The sequence below is a fragment of the Pristis pectinata genome, chromosome 9, assembly GCF_009764475.1.
Source record: "Pristis pectinata isolate sPriPec2 chromosome 9, sPriPec2.1.pri, whole genome shotgun sequence".
NCBI lineage: Eukaryota > Metazoa > Chordata > Chondrichthyes > Rhinopristiformes > Pristidae > Pristis > Pristis pectinata.
This window is the reverse complement of record NC_067413.1, coordinates 27,910,575-27,928,353: the sequence shown is the minus strand read 5'-3', so window position 1 is coordinate 27,928,353 and position 17,779 is coordinate 27,910,575. Positions and strand designations below refer to the sequence as shown.

At 40.9% G+C, this 17,779-nt stretch overlaps 1 protein-coding gene across 4 annotated transcripts in view; it reads right to left on the bottom strand.

The window, feature by feature from the left end:
- The window catches only part of nbeal2 (neurobeachin-like 2), a 192,044-nt gene that overhangs the window by 78,108 nt on the left and 96,157 nt on the right, over positions 1 to 17,779 (bottom strand). For 3 of the 4 annotated variants that reach the window (XM_052022635.1, XM_052022636.1, XM_052022634.1), the window contains exons 10-19: positions 16,511 to 16,585; positions 13,255 to 13,338; positions 11,964 to 12,062; positions 10,896 to 11,470; positions 7,398 to 7,530; positions 6,004 to 6,123; positions 4,258 to 4,567; positions 2,995 to 3,077; positions 956 to 1,048; positions 415 to 586 (exon numbers count right to left, since the gene is read on the bottom strand). In XM_052022635.1, the coding sequence (XP_051878595.1) occupies positions 415 to 586; positions 956 to 1,048; positions 2,995 to 3,077; positions 4,258 to 4,567; positions 6,004 to 6,123; positions 7,398 to 7,530; positions 10,896 to 11,470; positions 11,964 to 12,062; positions 13,255 to 13,338; positions 16,511 to 16,585 (1,744 nt within the window). The remainder of the gene's footprint in view (positions 1 to 414; positions 587 to 955; positions 1,049 to 2,994; positions 3,078 to 4,257; positions 4,568 to 6,003; positions 6,124 to 7,397; positions 7,531 to 10,895; positions 11,471 to 11,963; positions 12,063 to 13,254; positions 13,339 to 16,510; positions 16,586 to 17,779) is intronic. The other variant, XM_052022637.1, reaches the window with a different exon arrangement.

Below are 17,779 nucleotides of genomic sequence, written 5' to 3'. Positions count from 1 at the left end.
TGGTATTTCCTGAAAAGCTTTATATAAATACAAGTCTTCCTTTTTAAGGGCTCCAATTACTAAATACTTCTGTTCAGCAAAGGTGCTTTGTAGTTATATATTGTTATCAATATGACAATATGTCCAAAGGAACTTCACAGGCACATCATCAGATACATGCTGTCATGAAGTAAACATTACTGATTGTGCACACTTCTAATCTCCTCCTAACCTTCTTTGCTCCAAGGAGAAAATAATCCCCAGTCAGTAAGTAAACACTATTATCCTATTGAATGGGTCACTTGTCATTTTCTGACCTATACACTATTCATTTCTTTCAGTTTACTGCAAAGTTGGAGAATACATGTTGGAGAATGGAGAACCCCAGCAACCCCCTCCCCATCACTCCCTCTTAATGAACTACATTGGGATTACCTGAAGACTTTCCCAAGGGCAGGACCATGCTCTGGAAGTTCTGTGAGGACGTCAGTTCTGGTCCCACCAGGTCAGTCGTCTCCTGGTTCTCTTCTGAATCATCACTCTTGGATGACACTTGTTCCAGCAAGAGAAGGAGTGTTCCCATCCCTCCCATGCAGCTGATTACATCCTTAACAACAAATAGGAAAAATATAAAAGCAAAATACCTTCATGTGCTACCAATAGTATATTGGCAAATATTTTTTTTATATATAGTTAAAGGAAATGAATGAGATCTTTTGGAGAATATTATCACCAACTGTCAAGAGGCTGCCACTAGAGTGTTGACTGACTGTAATGGGACTGACTGATTCAGCATTGACTGTGTGGATAACTGCAATGATTGACTCAGCATAAATTATAGACATTGTTATGGCATCTCAAATGTACTCATTCTTGGATAAGCAACACTTTCTGTTTGATGTTTATACTGTGAGCTGAATCACTGAAATGGGAGCAACCATTTGCTGGCGTATTTATCCAGATTTTTGATACCCACCTTAATATCCCAGTTGATCGTGTCGTGCCCGGTCAACCTCCCATCGTAAGAATGATTTGAAGAGAGGTCCAAGCAAATATGATTTCTGCAGGCCTAACAACAAAGAAACATTAAATAGTTAGAACAGATAAATGTCCACGTAGCTAATGAAGGCATATTTCCCCAACCTGAGGCACAAACTATACCATTATACTTCTCTGAAGGATATATTCTAAATTCATTCCTGTATGCAATATCTTCGACTCCTAACCATCACCACCACTGCTCTCAACCACCACCACCCCCAACTTACCCACTTCACCTGTTTTCCCCATCATAGAATGTTACAGCAGAGATGGAGGTCTTTCAGCCCATCATCATAGCCCCTGGTATATAGTCTTACAAGGAGAACAAGGACATTGCATATTTATCCAATTTCTGAAGGCCACAGCCACACCAATTCCTCCACCACATCTGTAGAGAGTGCACTGCAGCTTCCAACCACATGATGTCTAAAAGGTTTTTCCTCATGTCGCTATGAACTCTCCTCCCTTTTATTTCATACTCATGACCTCTAGTTCTTGACCTTTCCAACAGAAATAGTTTTTCACTATCTACTCTGTTCAAATGACTCATCATTTGATATACTTCCATCAAACCTCCTCTCAGTTTTCTCTGTTATCACAAAAAGCAATCTCAGCCTTTCTAATCTATCCTGGTAACTGTGGTCTCTCCTACCAGAAATCAATCTTTTTCTGGACACTCTTTAATGTTTTTGCATCATTCTTATAATGAGGCAACCAAAATTGTTCAGAATACCCCAGCTGAGGCTGAACCAGTGTCCTGGGTCCAAGCTTACCCACCACTGAGATTAAACTAACTGGCCTATAAATGTTGGACTTATCCATGGTCCCTTTTATGAACAAGGGAGAAACATTTCCTCATTCCTGTCTCCTGTGCTCACGTCTCAGTCTGTCTCTACCAGTCATCCCTGTCTCTCTCACTCCCATGATTTATTTCTCTCTACATTTATCCGAGATGTAGAGAGGTCATGTGGTTCTGACTACATGAATTACGTGTGTTTTCTCAGAGTCAGTACTCTGACACCATCACTACCCAATAAACATTGAAAGATTATGGTCAGTGTCTCTGTGATTTCCTCCCATACTTCCCGCAAAATCTCAGGATACATTTCATCTGGTCCTGGTGACTTACCCACTTTAAGCTTAGCCTGGTTTTCTAATACCTTCACACTATCAATTTTTAACACATCTAGTGTTTCAACTATCTCCTTCTTCACGATTATTGTGTAAAAAATTGTTCCCTGAGGAAGACAGATACAAATTTTTATTTTCTTAATACTGTCCTCAGCTTCCATTTGCATGTTCCGAATTTTGTCCTTACTAAGCCCCACTCATTCATGTACTATCCTTTTACTATTTAACTACCCAACGAAAGCTTTCAGGTTCACATTTATGTTGGCAGCTAATCTTTCCTCGTACTTTCTCATTACTGCTCTTGTTTAGTTTTCACTTCCCCTCTGATTCTTTTACAATCAGCCTGGCTCTTGCTGGCATTAATAAGTTGCCATTTATAATATGCAACCTTTCTTGCTTTCTCTTTCCCTGTATCTCTTTTGTCATCCGTGGAGCTCTCGATATTTGTTCTTGCTTTGCCCCTCAGAGGAATGTGTCTCAACTGTAGCTGAACCATCCCTTTCTTAAAGCCAGACCATTATCCTGCTACAGTGTAACTGTTAGCTTATGTTTCCAATTCACCTCAACCCCTTATCATCTCATTGAATATGGCTGCCCTCCAATTAATTACCTTTAGTTTGGATTGTTCCTCCTTTTTTGTAGTTAACCTAAATCTTATGATGTTATGATCATTACCACTAAACTTACCCCTACCAAAACCTAGGGAACTTGACCCACCTCGCTCCCCAGACACAGATCTAGCAATGGGTTCTCTTTCATCTAATCAAAGCTTTGTCAACAGCACAACAGTTGGGTATCGTTTGAACCTTCTAAATTTAGAGCAAACTCAATGAACATAATCACCTTGGGAGAGTAGTAAAGGAGTAGTTTACTACCCAGATCAGATAGCTCACTGTCAGGCTTAAAGGGCAACAGATTGTTTGGACCTGAAGAATAAAGCACAAACAGAAGATGAGTTAGTTCTGATCTGTGGGTAATTCAGCAATCCCAATTCCAGCAAAGGGCCACCACACAGGGATTGTGTCTCTGCTTATTCTCTTGTCCCAGAGAGAACACAGGAGAAAAATGCAGAGAGAATCAAATCATGAGAGTGAAAGAGACAGTGATGAGTGGCAGAGAGAGACTGAGATGTGAGCAAGGGAGACAAGAATGAGGAGCAAGTCAATGATGAAAATATGCTGGGATAGGGCCACAGAGGGAAGCCAGAGAAGTGAGAAGGCAAGGGGTAAAGCAGAGTAAAGAATGAGAGGCAGGAAATGTTAACACAGAGAAGTGTCAGAATGAGATGGAGGTAAAGATTGAACATAAAAAGACTCAGAGTAGGAGAGAGAGATCAAGTCACATTGATGCAACACGTTCACATCCCCAAATACTCCAAAGTATTTTTGTTTAGCTATTTTTGTTTTATAAGCAAACACATGGCTAAACAGTGCACAGCAAGGTTACATAACAATACCCAGAAACAACTAGTTTTTGGCGGTGATGACTGGATGAAACGTGTGGGCCAGGACACTAAGAGAACTAGCTTGTGTCTCCTCATACGGTGCTACCAGATTAACTTTGTTCACCTTGGCAACAAACACAACAGTTCAGCCAGTAGAACTGTACTGAAGCATCAGATAACTTATGTGCCCACATCTATAGAATCAGATAATCATAACAATATGCAACGATAAAATAAAACATTCTGTCCGTGCTCGCACCAAAATCATGAGTCATCTAGAAAAATTCCACTTCCAAGAGCTTGGTTGACAGCCCCGTAGGCTATATCACCAAGTGCAAATACGTGGGAGAGGGCCTAAAACTACAACTTTCTGTTAGAAACAAGACCCAAGGCTAAATCTTGAAAGAGTGACAGAATGAGAGATAGGCAGAGGACAGCTTGCAACAGAGTTGTGGATAAAGTAAGTTGCAAGTGATTGCAAAAAGGAGTAGCAAGACATTAAAATAAGGACAACTTGTGGAAAATTGAGGGAGGTGTATCCTGCACATTTGTAGGATACACCATCCTCAATATATATATCTATTTATATTTATATATAAAACTAAGTTTACTGCCTCATACCTTGGGGCTCTACAATAAGATAGAATGATAAGATCACTCACCTCCAGTAAAGAGTGCTTTTATGTGCATTGGCTGTAGGGCCTCATGAAACACAAAGACAGATCCCAGCTGGCCTTCCAGCGAGGTGGGCGTGCCCCACTCTGTATCCTGTGTGCCGGCTGCAATTGTGTTGACGATGGCTGGTAACAAGATGGAGTCTCTGGAGGGAGCTGCAAAGCTGGCAGGGAAGGACTGAGAGCGACTGAGTGGGGGGTGTGGGATGAAGGAGAGATCAGGAGACTGGGAAGGAGATGTAACAACCGTTGTAGTTGTCCTGTGACCCGCTGAACCAATGCAGCAATACGTGAAAGACTGGGGAGGATAAAATATAAAATTAAAAGTCCAAAATCTTTATATATGAAATATTAAAAGAAATAAGTAGGATATGCTGGAAGTAGCTGTCAGTATATAAAGCAGACCAAGTAAATGTAGAGGTCAGAAACCGAACACAATATCCATTTAAAAAAAAACTACTGCAGGAACTCAGTGGGTCAAGCAGCATCTGTGAAGGGCAAAGAATTGTCAATGTTTTGGGTCAAGACCCTGCACAGATGCTGCTTGACCTGTTGAGTTCCTCCAGCATTTGTTGCTCCAGATTCCAGCATCTGCAGTCTCTTGTGGCTCCATTTAAAAGAAAGATATATTTTGAGAGAACACGTTGTCACCTGAAGAACAATTTACAAGGACATCCAAATCTCTCTGAATATCAACATAGAATAGCTGCTCTCTTTTTTAAAAATATTCTAATTTTCTATCCTTTTCACCTCATATTTACATACATTGTACTCCACCTCCCATCTCCTGATTGGCTCACCAAATCTTTCCAATTCTTTTTTTAAACCTTCCTCACAGCCTCTTTTCCACGTCACTTTGTAATAATAGCAAACTTGGATAATTACAATTGGTCCTTTCACTTAATTCATTAATGTAGATCAAAAATAGCTGAGGCCCAAGTTGGCTCATTGCAGCAGCCTACTAGTTACAGCTTGCCAAATTAAAAATAACCCATTTATCTCTATTCTTTGTGTGCTATATGTTCTATCCATGAGAATTAGCCCTAGCCCCATGAACACCTGGCCTGTGTAATGACTATCAGTGAGGCACCTTATCAAATGTCTTTTGTATTCTAGATACATTACCTCCACTGGCTCCAGTTTATCTCCTTTTCACTCTTCCATATATATATCAAACACAAAACCAAGGTAACTCGACTTAATCACATAATACTTTTTTAAGTGCTCTGTTTTAGTTTCCGAAATAATGGACTCTGGCATTTTCATGATGAACTGGCCTATAATTCTTGGTTTTCATTCTCCCACGTTTCTTGAACAGTGATATTATATTTACAGCATTGAGAAGACATGCAACAGGATCATAGGAACAGCAGAAGGCTCTTCAGCTTCTCAAGCGGATTTTGGCCAATACTCTGTCCAAAAATGACCATTGAAGCAAGACCAAAGACAGATCTTGCAATGTGCAAATTGGCTTTTGCATTTCACGTTTCACAATATACAACTACAATTTTTCTTATTTAAACATACAAAATCTAAATTCACATATTCATGTTGTTCAGTATTGCACTTGATTAGTTTAAGTTATGTTGAAGTATAACACAAACTCCATAAACTCTATAAAAAAAATCAGAGGTAAGACTCCCACTAATTTTGCCAAATACAATTTAATCACTTTTTTTTATTTTGGGGAAAAAAGGAAAACATTCACAAGTTGAAGTTCTAGGTCAATCTTACCTCATTAAGTGAAGGGAATCGTAACGGTGCAGTCTTCCTCAGGTAACCATCTGTGTAGATATTCACCACATTCTGCCCAAAGGGTCGACGTCCTGCGATGTGAACAATGTCAATGCAGTGCTGTAAACCAGAGATAGGGACAAGAGAAGTTAATGATGGCGAAAGAAATTACTTTCACCATCCAAGACGTGCCGTCTTCACGTTACTGCCATCAGAGAGGAGATACAGGAGCCTGAAGACCCACACTCAACGATTCAGGAACAGTTTCTTCCCCTCCACCATCAGATTTCTGAACAGTCCATGAACCCATGAACACTACTTTGTTACTCCTCTTTTGCACTTTTTATTTATTTTTGTAACTTATAGTAATTTTATGTCTTGCACTGTACTGCTGCTGCAAAACAACAAATTTCACGACATACAGTATGTCAGTGATAATAAACCTGATTCTGATTTTGATTATGATTCAGCTGATTGCATCTGTGTTTCTCTCCCACACCACTTAATTTTTTGTTGAGGATGCGAACCGAATAAAGAGAGCTTTGGGAGTAACTGGGCAGCACAGGCTTTACCAAGTAGGGATGAAGGAATACCATAATGTAAATAGACACAACAGTTATCTTAATGTTGCTTTATCTATGTCAGCAGACATGTAGGATTGACATATAGCTCTGTAGTAGCATGTTGTGCAAAAGTTTAATATTGATGTAATCTCCTGTAAGGAAGAATATTAGATCAGTTTAACTGGATCATAGCTGCTACCAGTTCCAGTGAAGGGTGATTGTGCTAAAACATTAAATTTATTTCTCTCATTTCAGATTCTTCCTGACCTAATGAGTATTTTTTTAGCAATTTCTGTTTTATTTTGGATTTCCAGCATCTGCAATATTTTACATCTGAATCTTTAAAATGGGTCTGACAGAATTGTTATTCCTGTTATATTGTAGAAGTTGCCCATAAATCAACTTTCTCTAACAAAACAATGGTGTTGGCAGCAAAAGTGGAAGAAGGGTCCATAAAGGCTATGCTACCCTGAAGCTCCATGATAAATAATCTGAGCTGTGGCATCCCTGGGATAATCCTTGCTTCCATCCCACATCTTAAGTGCAACCATTGGCTCGTGATGAGGACAGCTCCAGTGCCCTATAAACTAAAAACCTGACAACAGTTATGATCCAGGAGGTTCACTTATAGGAAAGGAAACTTCAAAGAGATACTTGGTTACTTGGATTTGCCTATGTCCCTGGTTGACTCTTAACTGCTTTTTAAAGGAGCCCAATAAAACCATACTAGAAGTTCAAGAAAGAAGCTCCCTTTCCAGGGAATTCAGATATTGACAATAAATGGACCAATATATTTTGGGAATGGGGATGAGGGATCACAGAGGAACATACCCAGGTTGAGTCACTAAAGCAGCAGTCTTCGAGGGCTACAGTCATGTATTCTCTTTTTGTGCAAACTGCGACAACCAGCATCCCATCTGAGGTGAAGAAGGCCTCGAATCCAGTGCCACTGGCTGTAAAGAAACTTCAGGAAAGGGAGGGAAGAAAGGAAAAGAGTTTGTTAAATGGCTTCCCTGCTACTTCTGTATGCTCCACCTTCTTTTTGAATTTTGTGATCCATTTCCCTATTTCAGGAATGATTTGTCATTAGAAAGCTCGGGTTTGTCATTTTCCAGTACTGAAGGTAGGGAACAATTTTCTGAATGCACAAGTTCACCTGGTGGCTACCTTCACTTCTCTGACTGTTTCAGAATTCCCAGGTGAGCTACTGGTGGGTTGTATCTCACACTGACAAATATGGCTCTGCAGTGAAAGCCTTCCTCTGTACTATTTCATCAGACACTGTCAGGGTAGCAACAGCATAGAGTGGATTTAGAATAAAATCGACTAGGCATCAAACGTCCTCAGAACAGGTCTATTGAAGGTTATAGATAGGGTAGAGATTGTTATGCTTTCTCCAAGTGGCTCAGCCCCAATTTCAGAGGAGCTGTAACAATCCAACAGTTTTTCAATCCCCAGCCTATCCAATGTGATATCACCATCAAACATAGAGCTGTTGAATGTTGAACTTACATCACTCCCTCGCTGTGGGCCATGAACCACAAGGAAAGTGATCAAAAGAGAGTCGGAATCACAGTGCCCCAGAAGGTGCCAGCTCTCTGTCCCATTATATCACTGTAGCCCTGCAAAATTATTTCCCTGAAGTGCATCTTTAATTTCCTTTCAAAATCATTATTTGTTTCTACTTGCACCACCTTTGCAGGGCGTGTGTTCCGGATCATTATCACTAATTCCTCATATCTCTCTCCTCTTCCAACCCAATTACATCTCTTGCTCAAAACCTTAAATCAGTGTCCCTTATTCCTTGTTCCATCTGCTAGTTGGAACAGGTTTTCTTTGTCTACCTTATCTAACTGTTATAATCATGTATACCTCTTGCACACATCTCCACAACCTCCATATGTTGCAGCTAAAATGTCACATTCCAGGAACCACTCTTATAATTCTCCTCTGCACCTTCTAAAATGTGATCTAACCAGAGCTTCATAAAAGTTCAACATAACTTCCCTGCTTTTTGTATTCCTATTTATGAAGCCCGAAATCTGATATAATTTGCCGACTACTCTCCAATATGTCCTGCCACCTTGAAAAGCTGGGCCTATGAACCACCAGGTACGCACCTTAGAACCGTGTCATTAGAACTGTATTACCTCTTGCATCCTTTCAGCTAACATGCATCACCTTACACTTCTCTGTCTTAAATTCCATCTCCCATTTGACTGTTCATTCTGCTAGCACGTCATGTCGTCACTGATTGACACTGTTTGGATCCAGGGACCTAAGCAGTCTTCCAAGTCAGGCAAAGCTTCACATGCATCTTCTCCAACCTTGTCTACTGCAGTCCATGATCTCAATGTGGTTCCCTCGACATCGGTGAGACCAAGTGCAGACTGGTAACCATTTTGCGGAGCACCTGCACTCTGTCTAATGAGGGCCACTTTGACCTCTCGGTTGCATGTCATTTCAACTCCCCCTCGCTTCCCACATCAACCTGTCTGTCCTCTGCCTTCTCCACTGCCAGGGTGAGGCCAAACGCAAACTAGAAGAACATTTCACCTTGCAGTCACTGTCACTCAACTCCACCCGTTCCCCCCCCCCCCACCTGACTCCATCTGTCCATCATCTTCCTCCTCACCTGGTTCCACCAATCACCTACCAGCCCCTGCTTCACCCCTCCCTCTCACCACTTTATACTGGCCATTTCCCCATCTACTCTCAGTCCTAGTTCAGGATCTCGACCCAAAATATTGGCCACATCTCTGCCTCCATAGATGCTGTCTGACTCACTGATTTCCTCTGGTAGTTTGTTCTTCTGCTCTAATTAAATAGATTCTGTTGTTGCTTCCCCCTCCCCCCAACAAGACTTTGTCCCTTTCTAAGACTACAATATTCTTCTTAATCAATACCGTCACCCTATCTTTTTCCCCTTCTCCATCTTTCTTGGGCATTTTGTATCCATGAATATTTAGCTTTCAGTCCTTACAGTCTTCAACTACATTTCCCCATTGTCATATCATCTTAGTCCCGCATGGTTACTTGTGTTTGTATCTTACCAACATTATTCAACTCTGTGTTGTTACTAGCATGCACCTGTCTCTTACACCTGTCTGTCTAGCCCTTCTTAGGCAATCCTCGGACTCAAGGATTGCTTGCTTCCACTCCAGTTCTGTGGGGCTTATCTTGGATCCACATACTCTGCCACATAAAAAGCAGGAAGTGCTTGATGGAGTGGATGGTGATGCTGGATTCTTTCCACAAGCCTGGTGGACAAACTCATAGTTCTTAGTGCTGTCCTGAATGCATCTTCTCCAATTTGATCAGTCGGTGAGGATGATTTTTTTTCCCCAAAGTGGCTTTGAGAACACCCTCAAAGCACTGTTAGTAATGTCTTGGTCTGACAGAGCTCAGAGCAGAGTACACATTCAGGAGTCTGGTGTTAGGCATCTGAACAATGTTCACTGGAACTGGTTGGATGTGATCAGAGCTTTGATGTTGGCTTGGGAAAGGATGCTGACACTGGTTTCATCATTCTGCCCATGGACATGGACAATTTTGTGGAGACAACATTTATAGTATCCCTCTAGTCCTGCTGCAGATACTCCATGTCTCAAAAACATACAGGAGGCAGGTGTCAGTGCTGCAATGTAGACCGTGAGCTTAGTGATAGGTTTGAAGCACCGTTTCCTCAGACGATCAGAGGCTGAGCGGGCACACTAGAGCCAGGGCCATTTTTGATTATTAATGTCTGTCTTCACTGGGAGGTGACTCCAGAAAAATGGCAAGTGATCCACATCTGCCTTCTTTAATATGGTACTACTTCCTTCTCTAATGCAATCTAATACTCTTGCTTCTTTATGCCCCTTTTTATATCATAAGGGTACATGAATTAGGACCAGGAGCAGACCACATAGCCCCTAAAGCCTGCTCTGCCACTCAGTAAGGTCACAGCAGACTTGATTGTAACCCCAACTCCACCTTCCCACTCACCATCTGAACAGCACAAGCTTTTACCTTCCACAATAACTTTTGCTGTGGCACCTTATCAAATGCCTTCTGATAAATCTGAGTATAGTATATTTGCCTGTTCCCCTTTATCCACAATTACTTCTTAAAAGAGCTCCAATAAATTGGTCGAACATAATTTTCTTTTCCCAGAACAACACTGATTTTCATAGTTAGCAATTAACACTTACAAGTGGTTGATCTTTAACATTTCCTGACTGTACAGGCAGATAATAATTGAAATTTGTATTTATGAAGGTTGGTAATATCTTAACTAATAGTTATTATTTGCAGTTATTATTTGCAGTTATCGTTTACAATTCCTACCTGTACAGTTGTTTCCTTTTTGGTCTCTTTCTTAATAAGTAAAAGTCCTCTTGTTCCTCGTTCAGACAGAGCCAAGCATGGAATGCAAAACCATTACCTGGCCACTTATGGATGGTGGGAACCATTATTCCAGCCATGCTGGGAGTCAGATCAAAATACTGCAGCACACTTTCTGAGCTATCTTTCCTTGCCATTGCTGACAAAGCCCGAATAACACGAGTGGAATACGGGTGTGCTTTGCCATCATCGGTTCGAAGAAGTTTTATCAGCTGCCGAAGTTCTGCAGGTTGAATGGAGAGTCTCCCTAGGGACTGGAGCAGGTCAATAAGGTTCTCACTGCACTTCCTGTCAAGCTGTGGGTGGCAGCCCAAAGTTGCCAGGACAGTGGGAAGCATTCCAGCTTTTACACAAGTCATACGTGTCCGCAGGGTGGCACTGCACACTTTCTTCAGCCACTCAGAGACAAAGATCTGTAGATCACGGGACTTCAGGTCAGGAATCCACTGCACCAAGATTAACAGGGGCTGCTCATTGTTGATCATTGTGAGGTTGGCCATGTTGTCATCTTCAATGGCCTGCAAACAGAAGGGAACCATCATGAGATGTAAACATTTATTTAACTGACCCATTCATGACTGAAGCCACTTATTCATAAAAGCTGTAACCAGAACAGTCACCATCATTTTCATTCTTAAAGTAACTGGTAATGAATGATAAATGGCAGGCTTGCCAGCAATTTGAATATTAAGGAATCAAGGGTTATGGGTTTCATATAGAAAAGTAGCACTGGGGTAAAAGATCAACCAAGGTCTTGACTGAGTGGTGAAGTAAGTGCAAGGGAATGAATGGCCTACTCCTGCTTCTATTTCTCACATTCTTATAAGCCACTCAGATCCCAAGAATAAAATCAGTCCAAGTAAGAAGCCCACCATCTCCCCTTCCACCTCAGTGCAAGGTATTATTACCAGCTGTGGCTTCGCTGAAGTTTGGTTTGTATGCCTTACTGTCATCCTAGACAGTACCTCTGCACCCCCGAGCCATCAGCTTGGTGTGCACACCTCTACTTACCATGTTCATGAGCTCTTGCAGGAGACGATTTGTTGGCTCTCCTTGGCTTTTCAGCACTTCATACAGGTGAGAATAACCAATCCGCTCCTTAAACACCTCCTGTTGGCAAAAAGAACCATGCAGCCAAATGTTGTTTAAAGTAGATTTGAATATTGTAAGGACAAATCATCCCTGGACATGGGACTGTTGTCATTCTTTCTCCATGTACCGTACCAATGATGTCACAATGTAATCTGACAATTCTACCAGCAGCTGATAAATGTAAGTAAGAAAGACTTGCAATCCTGCAGTGCCTTTCACAGTCTCAGGACATCCCATTGTACTTTACCACCAGTGAAGGACTTTTCAAGCACTGTTGCGATATGTGGAAACACAGCAACCAATCGAACCCAAGGTGCTACAAATAGTAAAGAAATATCTTCTGGTGATGGTAGTTGAGCAAAAGAATTTTGGCTAGGGTGTTGGGAGAACACCTCACTCATTCTTCAAAACAGTTTCCTGGGGTGCTTTGCCTCCAGCTATGAAGGTACTCAGGGCCTTGGTTTAATACCTCATCTAATAAATGACACATTGCACAGTGTCAGACTCACTCTGTGCAAGCTTAAAATGTCACTTTTAAAAAAATGCTGAAAAGCTCTTCAGTTGGGCCAAAATAAGGATGCTGAACGGCAAGAATAGCAAATAATTAGTGATTATACCTCGCATGAAAGATTGAGAAACCAGGTCAAATCAAGTATCCTTCAAAATTGAGGTAATGCTTTGTTTTGAATTTCCCTTCATGGTAAATAAAATGCTCAAGAAAAGCAATAATGCTATTCTGACCCAATGGGAATTTGGATAAACATTCAGTCAAAGAATAAAAAACTAGAATTACTCACTGTTGTGTGAAGCTGCATTTTCAGGAGTTACAAGTCTGTCATTGAAGGGGTGGGACTGATGTGAAATGAAGGATCAAAAATTGGATGCAATAATTATAAGTCTGAAATTTCCACTCAAAAGCATTTCAGTGGAATTGTTGGTCAGCTTCTTTCTGCAATTGGGGACCTGCTCCAGGGAAAGGCAACTTTCACAGGGAGGTAGTTATAAACGGTGAGCCTCTAAATGGAAATCTCAAGCTAATGAGACCAGATGTATTTAAACATAGTTAAAGTAATGGCTCCTGATATGGAGGGCCTGATTTTAACTCTTTGTCCTGTGAGAATATGGCTACAAACAGGAAATATAGAGAAAGACAAAGATCTAGAACAGGCTCTTTGGTGTTCTTGTGACATTGAAGCTCCCGAAATTATACCTTGGCAGAGGGCGAGTTCTTCATGATTGCTGTCAGCACTCTGATGGCATGCACTGTGATGGAATCCGATTCTTTCTCAAATACCTGCAAAGGAGGCAGATTATTACAACAACCACACCTACTCTATAAGAAGTCCATAAAGTTGAGCTGCAACATCCTACTTCAGAAACAAGGCCATCTGTGAACATGCTCATGAAGACTGAATGCGAAAGAAGATGGGGAGACAAGACTGCAATTGCATTTTCCCCTTGAAAATATCAATGTGATTGGCTCTTAATTGTCATCTGTGGTTGCAATGCAAGTAGCACCAGACTGGAGTCATAAAAACGAGATGCCTCTACATTATTAAGGGCAAATAATGATGGTAAATAAATGCCAACTTGCAGTGACTTTGCATACTGAGGACAATGAATGTAGGCACTGGCAGCTAATTCAACCATGAAAAAAATGGGGCCAGTTGATCACATTACCAAACCATTTTTCATATTATTTTCTCTGGTGAGGGTGATTCAGAAGGGGAGAAACTGTTTAGCATAGCAGACTGCATTTGTAGAGCTTCTGGTCCCATTCTGGCTGAGGACATCTAATTCAGAACTGCATTTTAGACCTCCCTGGACTGTAATATTAACCCCTGCCAAAGGCAGCACAAAGATTCTGATGTATCGTATCAGCCAAAATAAAACTTATCACTTTCTAGATTTATAATACCATTTATCCTGGCAAAAAAAGAGATCTAATTTATACCCAGGAACATCGGTGTACAGTTCTACAGTAACAATAATTTAAGGAGAAAGCCTACTATCCCTCACGGCCAAAGCTTTGACCATGATAATAATACACCACATCCTGAGAAAGAAGTGTACGTGCAACCTATAAAATTTTCAGTGAGTGGATGGAATGATTTGGGACAGATTGAGTCAATCTGCAACAGACTCAAAAATGAAATTCACAGAATGTGTGCATCGTGGCCTGGATGGCATTAATTGCCAATTGCCATTTGAATCTCACAGCAGTCCCCCTACTTGAACTATTAGTGAATGTTAAGAATAGGATGGCTTGCTGGGTGACTTCAGAAAGCATTAAGGGTGAAGTGCAAGGCTGAAGTCAGTTATGGGCCGGAGCAGATAGGAGATAAGTCCTTGTTTTGGAGTCAAGGCAAAAGTTCCCATGGTCATTTTGTGCTCTGGGGGCAGCCTGCAAATGACCAGATTTATTGATGAACACAATTTCAGATGTTGCTGAGGATCTATGGGATGTAGATCTGTGGTAAGTGATACAGGGACATGGGGTGCAATCCCATGAGGCTCTTTCTGCTTATTGCAATCTTGTCCAAGGCACAGCAATCAAGGTACTTACTGCAAATGTTTTGAGAAAGTTTTATCAATACCTCCAACAGATGAAGATCTCCTTATTCTTCCTCTGTAGTCAGAGATAGCAGTGCCCAATGGCTTCAATGCAGATACAAGTCACCATGATGTTACATTTCACAATGTATTCGCCACAACCGTAAGAATCAGCAAAGTGTTTTAGTGGTGTTAGAAACATGAACATCACACCACAACAAACATGATCTGGTTCATCCCCATCACTACAATAGGGATTAGTTTCTGCCTCTGATTTGCAAAGGTCGTTTCATCTGCAGGCTATAAATATCATTCTGAAATTCACAATGACCTTACATAACTGCTTTTATGAAGCTCTGTTCTTTCTCTCTCTCTCTTTATTCTACCTTGTAATTTATTGGTGACTTTAATCCAAATTACTTTTTTTTATACCTAAAAAAAGACTATCAATCCCAGTTTTGAAAATGTCAATCTACCCAGCATGTACAGTGTTTTCCTTTCCCTTTTTCTATGAAAAGAAATGCTTTTTGATGTCACTCCCAAATGCTCAAGTTCTAAGTTTAAGATTGTGCCATCCTGTTTTGGATTCCCCAATCAGTAGATATTGCTTCTCTACATTTATTGTTTCCAATCTCTTTGTTAGTTTAAACATTGGGATGAAATTGGGCCTTAATCTTCCACACTCAAGGGACCAAAAGTAAAGTTTCTGAAACTTGTGATTCAATCTAATGATCTGGAATCATTTTGGGTGAAACTGTTCTGCAGTCCTTCCAAAGCATAAGATGTAGTTCCCAAATATGAATATAACACTCCATATAAGGCTGACCGTCTACATTGGAAGTATCACATCTTGACTTGTATATTGCAGCCCTCCTGAGATTATAGTCCTCTTCCTAATTACACCTTTTTAGTAAAAGCTAATAAACAGCTATATGTTCATAGGGAGTCAATCTCTTTGTTCTTGCATAACTCCTAGTTTGTCAAAGATTTCTATTTGTTTTTCTTGGATTCATATGGATGACCTCACATATCCCCAAGCTGAACTCTATATGCCATAGCTTAAACTCGCTTAAATTATCTATATCTTTGAAACATTCTGCTCTTATCTACAGAATATCAACAGGCAATGTACAGCAGGCTATAGTCCAAAACACTAAACCTTCTACAAATCCCTCTGACATTTTTTTATTGCTTTATGCTGGTAGAGTGTAAAAAATATTGTGATCAAGATTACAAGAGTTTTGTGTGTTTTAGTCTGACTTAGGCTACGTAAATCAAGTTCTTGCACTTTTGTTGTGGTGTGATATTAATCATTTCGCAACCATGAATTTCAATCAACCTAGTAGAAATATACTAATGATTGACAGACAAATAAGTGAGCACGAAATAGGATCAGCATCCCCAGGTGGTATCAGCAAGCTGCAGCTTTCCTTACATTTAATACACTAAGTACCTGCTTTCAGATTTGTTTTTCTTTTAAATAATTTTTTTCCAATAATTGGGTTGCAAAGTTTCTCTCTGCTACTGTAGAAGAGGTTTGAAGAGTGAAGATATTAAACAAGAGGGTAGGAGATGGAGACTGGGGACAGCAAACAGAAAAGGGGTAGTCAGGGACAGGAATGAAAAACAGCCACAGAACAAGAATGGGCAGAACGAGAGTGGGAGGGAAGTGGAGAGTACGACGGGGGGGAGAGAGAGAGGGAGATGGAGAGAATGAAAGAGGGAGAGAGATGGAGAGAACGAGAGGGGCAGAAGGAGAGAACGAGAGGGGCAGAAGGAGAGAACAAGAAGGACAGATAGAGAGAACGAGAGGGGTATGGACAAGAAGGGGAAGAGTGGAGGTTTTTCACTGTCTGACTGCACCGTGCTGACATCAAGCCTGGCCATTCCTTTTCAATCAGCTGCAGCTGTACCTTGCTGAGATTGATTTCAGTCAGTAATTGAGTGGTAAGGTCACTCCCATCCTTAGATCTACTGCTTACATAGAGCTGTTAAAGAAAGGGAAGGGAGAGGCGAGGGAGGGTTGATGGGGAGGCATTGGAAAAGCGACAAAAAAACAGAATGTATAAAATGCATGACATTGGAAACCACACAAAGCTCACAAAACACAACAGTGCAACATAAATTAACTTGCTAACTTTCAGATGGATAAGATGTTTCTACTCAATGCGCCCAACCATTTTATCATAAAAATATATTTGAGGGAAGATACTTGAGAAAGATCATAACAAGAGATCCCCACTGCAGAAACTTGAGAAGACTCCCAAGGTCAGCAGTCATTCCATGTTTGACTGCTCTTTTCTAAGGAAACACAAGTTAAAAGTAGTGTAGGAGTTGATCAGAAGGTAGTCTGTCATCAGGAAACAATGTTACTGGCTGAGGGGCAGTGGGTCCACCTGGTACTGCAATTTCTCTGAGTGGCAAATGGAGTTCAATGTGGGAAGCACAAGGTTCTTTGGTTAAGGGAATCAAATGACACATTAGCCTTTATTGCAAAGGGGTTGGAGTTAGAAGAGGGGAAGTTTTGCTGCCGTTATATAGGATCCTGGTAAGGACACACCTGGAGTACTGGGCACAGTTTTAGTCCCCTTACCTAAGAAAGGAAGCAATGGAGGCAGTCCAAAAGAGATTCACCATGCTAATTCCTGGGATGTGAGGGTTGCCCTATCAAGAAAGACTTAATAGTTTGGGTCTGTATTCTTTAGAGTTTAGCAGAATGAGGGATGAACTTATTGAGACATACAAGATCCTGTGGGGGCTTAAAAGGGTAGATGTTGAGGGGTTTTCAATAGTGGGAGAGCTTCAAACAAGGGAACATAGTTAAAAGACAAGGGGCCAGTTATTATAAACTGAGATTCATAGAAATTTCTTTTCACAGAGGGTGATGAATCTGGAATTCTCTACCCCTGAGGGTTGTGGAGCCAAAATTATTATAAGTATTTTAGATGGAGGTAGATAAATATTTGAAAGATCAAGGAACTGAGGGCTATGGTGAAGTGTCACAGAGGAGGAATTGAGGGCAGCATAGACCAACAATGATCATATTGAATGGTGGGGCAAGCTTGAAGGTCCTGGTGGTTTACTTCTGCTCCTGTGTTCTTGTGTTTCTCTGTATTTTCATGGATCAGCTCTATAATCAGTTTGGATCCTGCCTCATCTCACAGCTGTATTTAGTGGAGCCA